Here is a 13,348-nt window from a genome sequence, read left to right as displayed (position 1 = left end):
GTATACACTGGTATTTTAGATCTCAAAATGAGATTATTTGTAGGAACAAAACTTGAGGCTCTAAATGTGTGCAATTTTTACATTCAATGCAGATGTCTTTGTATTTCAAAATAGATATAGGAAGATGTGGTATGAGTGCCAATGAAACAACTCTCCATCCAAATAACAGTTTATAAAAGTAAACCATTATAGGTCAAGGTACAGTCTTCAAGTGACGGAGCTTGGCGCACACCGATCAACAAGTTATAAAGTATAAATTACATAAACAAACGACAACTACCGTTCATCAGATTCCTGATTTAGGTCAGGTGCAAACATTTGCAGCGGGATTAAACATTTTAATGGTACCAAACCTTCTCCCTTTTTCTGAAACAATAGTATAACATCACAACATAAAAAAAACATGCGATAAAATATCAATTGGAGGCTTAAAATGCCTATATTTCCTAGCTCAAAAACTGGTATTAAATTGAAAAGCTTTTTATCATTGACCTGTTATTCAAAACAAAGTTGTGAATAAAATTCTATACCTAATAAGAAGTATTGAAGAAAGTCAGTCTGTAAAAAAAGAAGAGCAGAACAAAGTGGCTTCAGTATGGTATACCCTAAGGTCACAAGGTCACATTTAAACTCAGGTCATTACAGGTCACTTTACGGAAACTATACAGGTCCAAACTGATTTGATTCTATTAAATATGAGCAGTTTAAAGATCATAGGTTCTTTTAAAGGAGAGGTAAGAGTACAAGGTCACTGGCCCACCTAACCCACAAGGTCACAGATCAGAACAAACTCAATTGGAGCCAGAATAAACCACAGACTAACAAGAACAAGCAAACACAAACAAAACATACTGAAACAAGAATGTGTCCAAAGTACATGGATGCCCCACTTGCACTATCATTTTCCATGTTTATTGGACCGTGAAATCAGGTATAAATCTAATTTGGCATTAAAATTAGAAGGATTATACTATAGAAAACATGTGTACTAAGTTTCAGGTTGATTGGACTTCAGCTTCATCAAATAAAATTGAGAATGGAAATGGGGAATTTACCAAAGAGACAACAACCCGACCATAGAAAAAAACAACAGCAGAAGGTCACCAACAGGTCTTCAATGTAGCGAGAAATTCCTGCACCCGAAGGCGTCCTTCAACTGGCCCCTAAACAAATATATATACTAGTTCAGTGATAATGAACGCCATACTAATTTCCAAATTGTACACAAGAAACTAAAATTAAAATAATACAAGACTAACAAAGGCCAGAGGCTCCTGACTTGGGACAGGCGCATAAATGCGGCGGGGTTAAACATGTTTGTGAGATCTCAACCCTCCCCCTATACCTCTAGCCAGTGTAGAAAAGTAAACGCATAACAATACGCACATTAAAATTCAGTTCAAGAGAAGTCCGAGTCTGATGTCAGAAGATGTAACCAAAGAAAATAAACAAAATGACAATAATACATAAATAACAACAGACTACTAGCAGTTAACTGACATGCCAGCTCCAGACTTCAATTAAACTGACTGAAAGATTATGATTTCATCATATGAACATCAGGCACAATCCTTCCCGTTAGGGGTTTAGTATCATACCATACCAAAAACTACCTTGACCTTAAACTTTAACCTGAAACTCCCACTTTCATATTCTATGTTCAGTGGACTGTGAAATTGGGGTCAAAAGTCTAATTTGGCTTTAAAATCAGAAAGATCATATCATAAGCAACAATTGAACTAAGTTTCAAGTTGATTGGACTTCAGCTTCATCAAAAACTACCTTGACCAAAAACTTTAACCTGGAGCAGGACGAACGGACGGACAAACAAACGGAGCCACAGACCAGAAAACATAATGCACCTATACTATCATGGGTGGGGCATAAAAAGAACATAGGATTGATTGATGCTTTCAAAACTTCCAGTGGCAAATATTTCATGCATTTTCAGCGTTCGATAAGAATTTTAAGCACCATTTGTGAAAAAGCCACATCATAATGTGTGATCAAATAGTGATCAGTTTACTAGGAAAGAAAAGAAGTCAGGTTTTTATGATACAGTATGTATAAGACTTTTACAAAGATCTCTTAATCTGAGGAGTAAGCGAGGTGTTTAATGACTTGAAAGGAATTCTTGGTGTTAAATTATAAATATGAATGGCTTTGATTTTCATAGGAATGGTGTCTAACATTTTAGTCCAAAGGAATAGTAAAACGTGGAATTGATTGATCCTTCTAGAGGGTTTCCAATTGGTCATTCTTATATAAGAAAGAAAAATTATATGACAAAAATTTAAGTCCTTTCTAAATAGTTCTAGACACCTAAGAATTTAAGAGTTCATCATTTTTTTGAAAAATGAATTTTGTATGATAAACTACTCATTTTATTAATGTGGTGCTTAACCTAAGCCAGAATAATTTGTTTTTATTAAAGGTATTAACTTTTCTTCAAAAGGATGAAAAGCTTTCTGTGTTTTTAACAAAATTTTATATTAATGACCAATTAACGCCCAATAGTTCATTTTCGTAGTTAAGTTGCATGTTTTATTATAGGGCGAGGTACAGGCTTATATTAAATGTAATATGTTACTGGTAACTTTGTGAATATTAAATTCTATTGAAACCTCTAATCCTAAAATTGATTTTCTTCAAAGTGTTACTTTTTATCAAAAAACTTATCATGTACAAAATATGAAATAAATCTATCACTTCAAACAATGTATGATTGACAAGAAAATATTGAGATTAATTGTGTTATTATATTTTAAAATTTAAATGAAGAAAAAGCTTGGAATTCTAGGCTACTGTATGTGATAAAAAATATTAGGCTAATGTCGTAAATCTGACAGATTTCTCTTTTATTTTGTTTATAAATTATGATTGAAATGTTAAATAGACCTGTCTCATCTGGTAGGTATTCTCAGATTAGACATATTGTAAAACATGGATTGTATAAGATGTGGAATTCCTGGCCCTATATTCATTGAAAAGAAATGATGTTAATTGTTCCAGCTAAATGTAAATGCTGACCATGGGAGATTATAAACACAATGAATTATCAAATTAATTGGTATTCCATTTGAAAGGAAGACATGCTTAATATTGTAGAATAAATAGAATAAAAACCTTTAGATCTACAGAAATATCAAATTATTTAAATGATGATAAACAAAAAATACAATGGTAACTTTAAAGACTAAGTTTTTTGTGTTGATAATACTCTCACTTGGATAATTCTTGTCAGATTTTTATTAAACTTCAATCATAGATTAATATCAGCAATGTCTCGGAGAAGTTTAGAAATCAGTGCAGAGGAACAATTTTTTATGTCCCTGCTGTCGTTGAGAGGCATAAAGTGGTACGCTTGTTCGTCTGTAAGCACAATGCCTCAAAATTTAAGTTTCCATTTTCTAGCTTTAGTTTGCCTTAACAAAATTTTATGAAATTTATACACAATGCTTATTACCATAAAACATAGATCCAGTTCAAATTTGGGTTGCGTCACTTTTACTGTCCCTTATAAATAGAAATTGCGTTTGCTTCAGTTCTATAATTTAATTTGCTTCAACTAAATGTTATGAAACTTGTAAACTTTGATTATTACCACATAACTTAGAGCAAGCTTGAATATGGGTGGAAATATCAAATACATTGTAAACTACCGACTAAATTATGCAAATAAGGAAAGATAGAGAAGTTCAAGATGCTGTACAATTATATTATATTTCTTCATGTGTCGTTCATTCTTTATTTAACAAGTCCATGTTTTAAAAATATACTATTAACAGGCTATTATTTCAACTTGGAATTATTTTTAATTATAGAATTTGCATAATTTCTTGTGTTTAATTTTTTTAATAAATTCCATGTTTATTTGGTGTTATGATGTGTTAAGCGGGTCATAACACTTTCCATACAATGTATTTTGGTTAGATAGTTTTGTGCGCGGCACAGTACATTCTAGTGAAAATATACTATTTTCTTTGTAATAGAAAGTGTTGTGCGCAGCACAGAATATTAAAGTACAAAATAAACATGGAATTTATTAAGAATTTCAATAACAAGAAATTAAGCAAATTCCATAAATAGAGATTAATACATGGCCTTTTCCATATCAGCCTGGGTATCATCCCGAGACTCCCATATCAGCCCAAGACGGAGTCGAGGTGCTGATATGGGTCGAGGGATGATACCCAGGCTGATATGGAAAAGGCCATGAATTAATCGCTTTATCATATACTTCCGACAATAGTTTTATGTATATAAGGCAAATAAACTAATGCAATAACTAAAACAGTCAAACATTTTATAAAGAAAATTAAAATTATGAATCAAATATACTATAGTTGTCCAACAGCATCATTAACTCCTTATATATTTATGGTAACATATCCTATAGAGGCATTTTGAAACATTGAAAATTTGGAAGAGTTTTACGATCATTACTACTCCATGTTTGTTGTACTATAAAATGATTCATAATTGTCAATGGCATTTGTTAGCAAGTATTAAACTATCCCCACAAAAGTTCCCGTAAATTTTGACGTCGTCATAAAAAACATCTGACGTCACAATGGAAAAGTAAACAACCGATACCGGAAACACCGGAAGTAACTTGCACGAGAGGCACTTGATATGGGTTATCAGCCCGGGTGGGAAGATATGGCTTGTGCACTTCCGCCCATTACACATATGCAAAAGCTATCATATTAATGCTAAGTATATGATAATTAAAAATAATTCCAAGTTCAAATAATAGCCTGTTTATTGTACAATTATATTAGATTAACTCCATTTCTTGTCCAGTCTTATTGAACCAGTCCCTGTTTTAGAAATGCCCTGTAAGCTGCAGATTTTACTATTATTACTACTTTAGTTTTGAAGTGTCATTATACCATGATGTATGACTTTACTATCTTCCTTTGAAATAGTTTACAACAATAAATTTACATTAATAAGGTATAGAAGTATAATATTTCTACAACGATTGGGAAATAGAGTATGATAAAAGAGGTTCTATGTACTTCTTGTTAGATCTCTCATGTGTATAAGTTGTGGTGATTCAGTCATTACTCCTGAGTCCTCGGCATGGGTTTTGAAATACATGTACATTCATGAGAACTTAGGTTTTTTTTCTCAGTGTTAGATGTAAATATAATGTAACACACAAAATTTGCTTTGAAGTAAAAAAAAAAATCAGATATTGCATGCTTTTTGAAATGCATGTTTAAATTATATTTATGAGATTTTTTGTTTTTTTTTTCTCAATGGTAGATGTAAAATGTAATGAAATGCACAAAATTTGCTTTGAAGTAAAAAAAAAATTGAGATATTGCATGTTTTTTTGAAATACATAATTATATATTTGCATTTATGAGAATTTTTGGGGTTTTTTTTCGATGGTAGATGTAAAATGTAATGTAATGCACAAAATTTGCTTTGAAGTAAAAACTTTTTTGTCTTTTAAACTGTCTTTACTTCTACACTATTGTGGATGTAACTTGACCACATACTTTATCTTATGAGTGCATATATTCTTCTTAATCTGAGATGCACTTTTTCAGTATTTAAACTGTTCAGTGCAAAGGGCATTTTCATAAATATTAAGTCATGTTAGTTCCTTTGAATTCAATGTATAACCTATGTTCAATTATACTTGTAAAATTTTTTAAGATTTTGTATGTTAAGAACCCTATATCCTTTATCATAAATAAGATAATAAATTATCTAAAAAGTTGTTATATAATGATAGAAAGGAAGTAGAAACAACTTCAAACACCATCAAATATGAAAGAGATATTTATAGAAACAAATGGTTTTGTATTTTTCATTGCTAAGATTTATGACTTTAAATGTGTTGAAGAGTATAACCTTGGAAGCAATTTTTTTGAATGACAAAATCTTTATGAGTCAATGTTTATTTAACAGATATGCCACACATAACATGTACTTATAGAATTAAACAAAAAAATCAAGAGAATTTTGTAGATGGTGTTAATTTATAGAAAGGAGGGGGGTCGGATGGGTCCTGATCCCGAAATTCCAGGCTTAAAAACATGAAATCCTGACGTCCTGAAGATAAAGAAATTTAAATCCAGAAATTTCCCAAATCCCATTAGGATCAATCCCTAAATCCCTAGCTTTAAAACATCTGATCCTGGAATCCCAATAAAGGTATACCCCCTCTTCATACAATCCTTGCTGCATTGGAGATAACTTTAGTTTCATTATGCTGAACCACTCAGTGTTACTCATGGCTCTCATTATTTCCTTCTGTCATTCCATCATTTGAAAATCAAACATAATTATTAGGACTTTTTATTATGATGTTCGGGTTTCATTAGGATTGAACTTTTTAGCAAAATAACTGCATTTGAACTTAGAAGAAAAATTTCAAGAATTTTTTTCTCAAGCCTTTATTTTTGTAATGCCTGCTGAACTAAAGCTGAAATTTGACACATACCACCGCATTTTTGTGTCTGTCCCAAGTCAGGAGCCTCTGGCCTTTGTTAGTCTTGTATTATTTTTAATTTTAGTTTCTTGTGTACAATTTGGAGTTTAGTATGGCGTTCATTATCACTGAACTAGTATATGTATTTGTTTTGGGGCCAGCTGAAGGACGCCTCCCGGTGCAAGAATTTCTCGCTGTATTGAAGACCTGTTGGTGACTTTCTGCTGTTTTCTGTTTTATATGGCTGGGTTGTTGTCTCTTTGAAACATTCCCCATTTCCATGCTCAGTTTTTTACATTCTTTTAGTTAATACTGATAATTTACAGGTCATCGTTTTCATTTGGGCTGTTGGACATTAAATATCTTTTTATGTTGAGTGGAGACAAATATTTCATCACACTTTTCCAAGGAACTACTGAATAGCATTACTAATTGATTGACCAGCAGCTTAAAAGCTATAAAGATAGGCATTTTTGTATGAAATCATGCAACTTTGTGTTGTTTTTGTGGAAGAAAATTAGCTAGGGTTATTTTTATTATCTCCAGCAAGAAAAAATGACCTTTTTTTGGAAATTAGGTTCTGATTGAAAGTTTCCAGTGAGGCAAGGAAGGGTTAGCAGATATGGATTTTTCTACTGTCAAATAAAAAAAAACCCATTAAGATTTAAAAATGCATGGGAAAATTTGTGAATACCCAGTACATTGCTACTTATACTTATATGTTTTGTACATTTTTTTCAGAGAGGTATCATTAGAACAGCAGATGAAGATTACATCATAGAACCTCATAAAAGTCATAAGGTCAAAGGTCAAGGCCAGCCACATAAAATGTATAAAAGATCATCATTAAACCAGAAACAGTATTACGACAGCAGGTCCAGTAGACGTAGGTACATTGTTTCAATATTTGACAATTTATTTTAACAGTATAACAGCTACTAGAAATCATACATTTATTTAAAATTAACAATACATGTAATAAGTTGAAAAATGTGGAAAAGGCTGATTAAACATAAAAAATAGTTTCGTATTATTGGTATAAGAAAAATGAAAGAAACTCTTTATGTTCTCATTATTCATCTTCATAAATGCTGAAAAGTCAAATACCCAGCAGCTAAGGGGAGATAAGTCAAATACCCAGCAGCTAAGGGGAGATAAGTCAAATACCCAGCAGCTAAGGAGAGATAAGTTTCAGGGACCAGAAAAGTCAAATACCCAGCAGCTAAGGGGAGAAAAGTCAATACCCAGCAGCTAAGAGAGGATAAGTCAAATACCCAGCAGCTAAGGGGAGATAAGTCAAATACCCAGCAGCTAAGGAGAGATAAGTTTCAGGGACCAGAAAAGTCAAATACCCAGCAGCTATGGGGAGAAAATTCAAATACCCAGCAGCTAAGGGGAGAAAACTCAAATACCCAGCAGCTAAGGGGAGAAAACTCAAATACCCAGCAGCTAAGGAGAGATAAGTCAAATACCCAGCAGCTAAGGGCAGATAAGTCAAATACCAAGCAGCTAAGGAGAGATAAGTCAAATACCCATCAGCTAAGGAGAGATAAGTCAAATACCCAGCAGCTAAGGAGAGATAAGTCAAATACCCAGCAGCTAAGGAGAGATAAGTCAAATACCCAACAGCTAAGGGGAGATAAGTCAAATACCCAGCAGCTAAGGGGAGATAAGTCAAATACCCAGCAGCCAAGGAGAGATAAGTCAAATACCCAGCAGCCAAGGAGAGATAAGTCAAATACCCAGCAGCCAAGGAGAGATAAGTCAAATACCCAGCAGCTAAGGGGAGATAAGTCAAATACCCAGCAGCTAAGAAGAGATAAGTCAAATACCCAGCAGCTAAGGAGAGATAAGTTTCAGGGACCAGAAAACCTCAAAATAAAACCTTGCAAATAGTTATGACTTGAAAAGCCCAAAATCTAAACTCTGCAAAAATGAGTCACCTTTTTACATTTTGTATCTCAATGCAATTATACCAAATACAATGCATTGTTGAAATATTTTTCAGATAAAGACAATTTATATTCATCTGAATCAAATCATGATAGCAGCATTAATAAAAGATCATTAAAGTCAGATAATAACAGACATAAACGGAAAGATCCCCTAGCAGACAGGACCGTTGAAACATTAGTTGTAGCTGATAAAAACTTGTACCAAAAACATGGAGACCAAAATATAACAACATATACACTCACTTTGTTCAATATGGTGAGTAAAGTAACATTGATTTGGGAAAGTCAAGGAAACATAATAGGTCTGCCCTATACCTGTATCACTCTGATCAGCTCTTCATATTATTGCAACTTATTTATAGTGGATTGGGAAACAACTTATTGCAACTTAATCCTTTTCCACTATACTGGTGTGAATTCTGCCTTGTATCGGCAGTAGCCTGCTCTTTTTTTACAAAGGTATCTTTTACATTCAAGAGATATTGCTCTCTTAACAGGGTTAGCCATTTATCATCCCCTTACAACGAACTATTGTGATCTAATGTTGATAAGTTTGATCAAAACTTGCATCATCCTCTTTTGCTATGCTAATAAAATCAAGAAATAACTATTGTTAACAAAATAACAATTTTGCATGGACTTCATGTGTACAGAGTTAGCACGTTTTAAATGTTCAAAGAATTACAAATTTTCTGAAGGAATGTATGCAGACCTACTAAAACAATGAATTTAAATATCCATGAAAATTGGTACCCACAAATAAATGAATTCACAGTATAAGATTTTACATCATATTGATATTTCAAAATACTCACTCCAAGTCACAAAATGAAGCATTCCAGAGTGAGATGAATACAGGGAGTACAAATATGCAGAATTTTGATGATCAGTACATTGTAGCTATAATTATTAACATCAATAAATAGAAGTAATCCAAACTTTCAGATAATAGGATAATAAATACAACAATAACCACTTTTTTGTTATAATTGCTTGGCACCGTTTGTGATTTTTTTGTGTGTGTTTATTTTATACAATATATTTTATTTTTTATCTCCTCTATATATAGGTATACATCCTTGCATTATTTAATAGGGAAATAAGATAATTCTATAATATGAGGTCCATCAGACTTTGTCTATACAAATTAGATTTTAAACCTTCGAACAGGGTTAAATAGTAATAACAATCTGTTTATGAGTTCATCTGTACTTGTGAAAAAGAAGGGAAATCAATTTCCTTAATGTTGATATTGTCAAAACAATTCTCAACAAACAAATTGCAGTTCTATCTTATTTAGAATTAAAACATTTCACTATGAACTTTATTATTCATTGTTCATTCTAGGTTGCTGAGTTGTTCAGAGACAGGAGTCTTGGTAATAAAGTCAGTATAGTATTAGTGGGACTCATTATTCTGGAGGGAGACGAGGTAATATACTTATTATACAGTATTGGTTTTGCTCATTGTTGAAGACTGTACAGTAACCTTTATTTAGTCTGTATTCAGTATTTATATGTACCTTTGTTGTCTATCAATCGGTCATACTGCTTTATTACATACATTTGAGTTTCAAAATTGTCATTTAAAAAAATCTTAACTAGATCACCAAACAGCCTGTGATATAGACTTGTCACTATATCACTGGCTGTTGTGTGGTCTAGTAGTGAAATTAAAATATAAGATATGCATTTATGTAGCAGTATAACCTGAGGCCAATCCAAAACACCTCTGCCATCAAACCACTTTTGTTTCTGGTCTTTTAAAGAAAATGATAAATAAAGATATCCAGAAATGTTAGGGAATGAAACAAAAACTGTTTGATAGCGTCCTTATTTCTATATTTTGCCATTACAAATCAAGCATAGACAAATCCCATCAAATTCACTGTTTAAAATATGTTTGGCACCACTGTGCAAAAGTGATTCACAGGAACCTAAATAGTGGATACATTCTATACTTCAATTTGACAAACTTTGATTTATCTTTTTTTTCTAATGAAATACACACTTATTACTAGACAAAAAAATACATCTCTTCTATATTTTCCAGCCAGGATTAACCATTGGTTATCATGCAGACAAGACATTAAACAGTTTTTGTTCCTGGCAAGCGGTCTTGGAAGGAGACAGGGGCAGACAACATGACCATGCTATACTGATGACAGGGATGGACCTGTGTTCATATAAAAACTCACCATGTGATACTTTAGGTAAGCAGTATTGATCATTATTGTCTGGTGCTCTTAAGAGGAGAGCTGTCCTGATATTGTGGAGAATAATATAGGACAACCATATTGTAGAGGTCATATAAAAATGATCACTTATTTAACATTTCATGTTAGGAAAGTAAAATATAAATTGATTGAAAGAAAAAGTAACCAGTGCTTATATAGATAGAAAGTAAATTTTAAAGATATTCCAACTGTGTCAGAATTTCTGTATTTTGAAATAGAGTTATCTCCCTAATTATAGGCAAAGTAATCTTGTGGGAAAATGAATAATGTTTTATTTATGGGCAAAAGGTTTGGCAAGTACTTTTATTTTTATCTTACATAACATGATTATGAATGTATCCTTTTTGTTCGTTTTCTTTGTTACATGAATATGCATTATAGGATTTAATTGGTAAAAATCAATGAGACATCCACGAAAAAAAAACGAAGTTAGCAAAACAGATTTAAAAGTCACCATCAAGTCTATAATGATAATCACCAGTTCCATATGCCAAACTAACAATCTCTTTTAATATATGTTGATATCTGTAGGGTTTGCACCAATAGAAGGCATGTGTAACAGAGTGAGAAGTTGTACCATTAATGAAGATACAGGTCTGACTACAGCCTTTACTATAGCTCATGAGATGGGGCACAAGTAAGTAGATACAGGTCTAACTACAGCCTTTACTATAGTTCATGAGATGGGGCACAAGTAAGTAGATACAGGTCTAACTACAGCCTTTACTATAGCTCATGATATTGGGCACAAGTAAGTAGATACAGGTCTGACTACAGCCTTTACTATAGCTCATGAAATTGGGCACAAGTAAGTAGATAAACATTTCTCCATACAACACAAAATGTGTTAATGATGTAGGACTTATTTTGAGAAATTCTTGTATTGAAAGGGTGAACCGGTGAAGGGGTCATTTAGACTTATAATATTGGAAGTCCTACAGAATAGCTGTAAAGTCAAAGGTGAAAGAAGATATAATAAATCTACATTTGGGATAATTTCACAGTAGTTTGTAGTATCAAAACTTCCTTAGATAGTTTTAATAAATGTAACTTAGATAAAAGATGATGTTGGTTAAACATCAATAAGACAGCAACCTATTAATTCAAAATACCAAAAAGACATATCAAGATCAACATATTCTTTACCATCATTAAAAGACAGATATTTATACAAGCTCTTAATCAACCTCAATCTAAAAAAAAAATTTATTCTAAAAATGTATGAAGCTTTCATTTAATTTTTTTCAGTTTTGGAATGTTCCATGATGGAGAAGGTAACTACTGTTCACAGTCTGCTGGTAAATTGATGTCACCTACCCTTGTTAGTAAAGATGGATTGTTCCAATGGTCAATATGTAGTAAAGCCTATCTTATGAGATTCTTGAAGTAAGTTAACAGCATAAATCTTTTAAATGTTAATAATTATCTCCCCTGAAACTGTATTGACTCATTTTAAAATGTTAATAACTGATTGTTAAACAGACTATGATTTATATTTAAAACTTAAATTAGTTCCATAAAAATTGTACTTACAGAGCGGTTGAAATTTATTGATATGACAAGTTTTAAGCAAATTTGTGAGTTCATATGAACAAAAATAGATGTGGGGTAAATGTCAACAAGACAGCAACCCAATGCCTCACAAGCAACAGCCTAACAGATGAAAATATGGTTACATATTTATGTATGATGTGTACTAGTTAATTTATATAGTCATTTTAAAGGATTTTTAAATCAGTGCTCTGTGTTTTATGATTATATTACAATTGCACTGCAGCAGCTAATCCAATGATTATGATTATGAAAATGAATTCTGTAAAATAAGATAATTAAGAAATGTTTTTGATTGATACTGTGAAAATTGTGGCATGATAGTTTTTTCATAAAACTTAAAAATGGTATTTTGAACTTTTGCAGAATTTTTTGTTTACATGTTTTCCTGAAGTGACAGGAATCTCACATTTTTGTCCATTTTTCAACAATCGCAATAACAAATGAACACACAAGTTTATTTATAGTACATACAACAGAACCCTAAGAAATCATTCAAGCTTAAAATGCGTTCTTAAATCAAAATGAAAATCTTTATTGTTTTAGTACACCACAAGCACAGTGTTTGTCTAACCATTCTAAGAATGTAGCAGAGTTATCTTTTCCTGACAAGTTACCAGGAGAGTTGTATGATGCTGATATGCAGTGTAAATGGCAGTTTGGTGATAAAGCCAAGCTTTGTGGATATGATTTTGGAAAGGTTTGTTGTCATAGAGTGATTTGTCTTATTGAAATATTCTGTTAACTGCAATGACACACCAAACCAACAAGAAATATAACCCAAAGACCGCTATATAGAGGGCAACATACAGTCTTCAGCGAACTCTACATACTGTCTTCTCCTGAAATAGGTTGAGTCTCTCAAAGTAAAATCATTCATTAAATAGTACTAATGGTACCAGTTTGATATGCCATATCAACTGAAAGTAAGAATACAAACTAGTGCAAAGTATTATAAGATGAAGGGTTTTTCCTTAAAAGTCTGCACCAAAGCTGTTTTGTAAGAACTTATTTCAATTATAAGAAACATTGCTTCATAATAGAAGGATAAAAGTTAAACCGTTACCAATAACTTCAGTAGACTGGCTACTCTGAGGATTTGAGTGCCAAACATTGATTAAAATTCAACAATTAGTTTTTCTTACTAGTAAAATT

The 13,348-nt window shown here is 32.2% G+C and overlaps 1 protein-coding gene across 3 annotated transcripts in view; it reads left to right on the top strand.

Moving 5' to 3' along the window:
- The window catches only part of LOC139523158 (A disintegrin and metalloproteinase with thrombospondin motifs 18-like), an 87,759-nt gene that overhangs the window by 57,729 nt on the left and 16,682 nt on the right, over positions 1-13,348 (top strand). For all 3 annotated transcript variants that reach the window (XR_011664567.1, XM_071316963.1, XM_071316962.1), the window contains 7 exons: positions 7,193-7,337; positions 8,460-8,662; positions 9,754-9,837; positions 10,459-10,618; positions 11,174-11,279; positions 11,891-12,028; positions 12,740-12,893. Coding sequence is in view for 2 of the 3 variants with exons in the window: in XM_071316963.1 (XP_071173064.1) it covers positions 7,193-7,337; positions 8,460-8,662; positions 9,754-9,837; positions 10,459-10,618; positions 11,174-11,279; positions 11,891-12,028; positions 12,740-12,893 (990 nt within the window). In the remaining variant the exon portion in view is untranslated. The remainder of the gene's footprint in view (positions 1-7,192; positions 7,338-8,459; positions 8,663-9,753; positions 9,838-10,458; positions 10,619-11,173; positions 11,280-11,890; positions 12,029-12,739; positions 12,894-13,348) is intronic.

The sequence above is a fragment of the Mytilus edulis genome, chromosome 5 (assembly GCF_963676685.1).
Source record: "Mytilus edulis chromosome 5, xbMytEdul2.2, whole genome shotgun sequence".
Lineage (NCBI taxonomy): Eukaryota > Metazoa > Mollusca > Bivalvia > Mytilida > Mytilidae > Mytilus > Mytilus edulis.
Note: the sequence above shows the minus strand (reverse complement) of the source record. Positions and strands in the feature narration are given on the sequence as shown.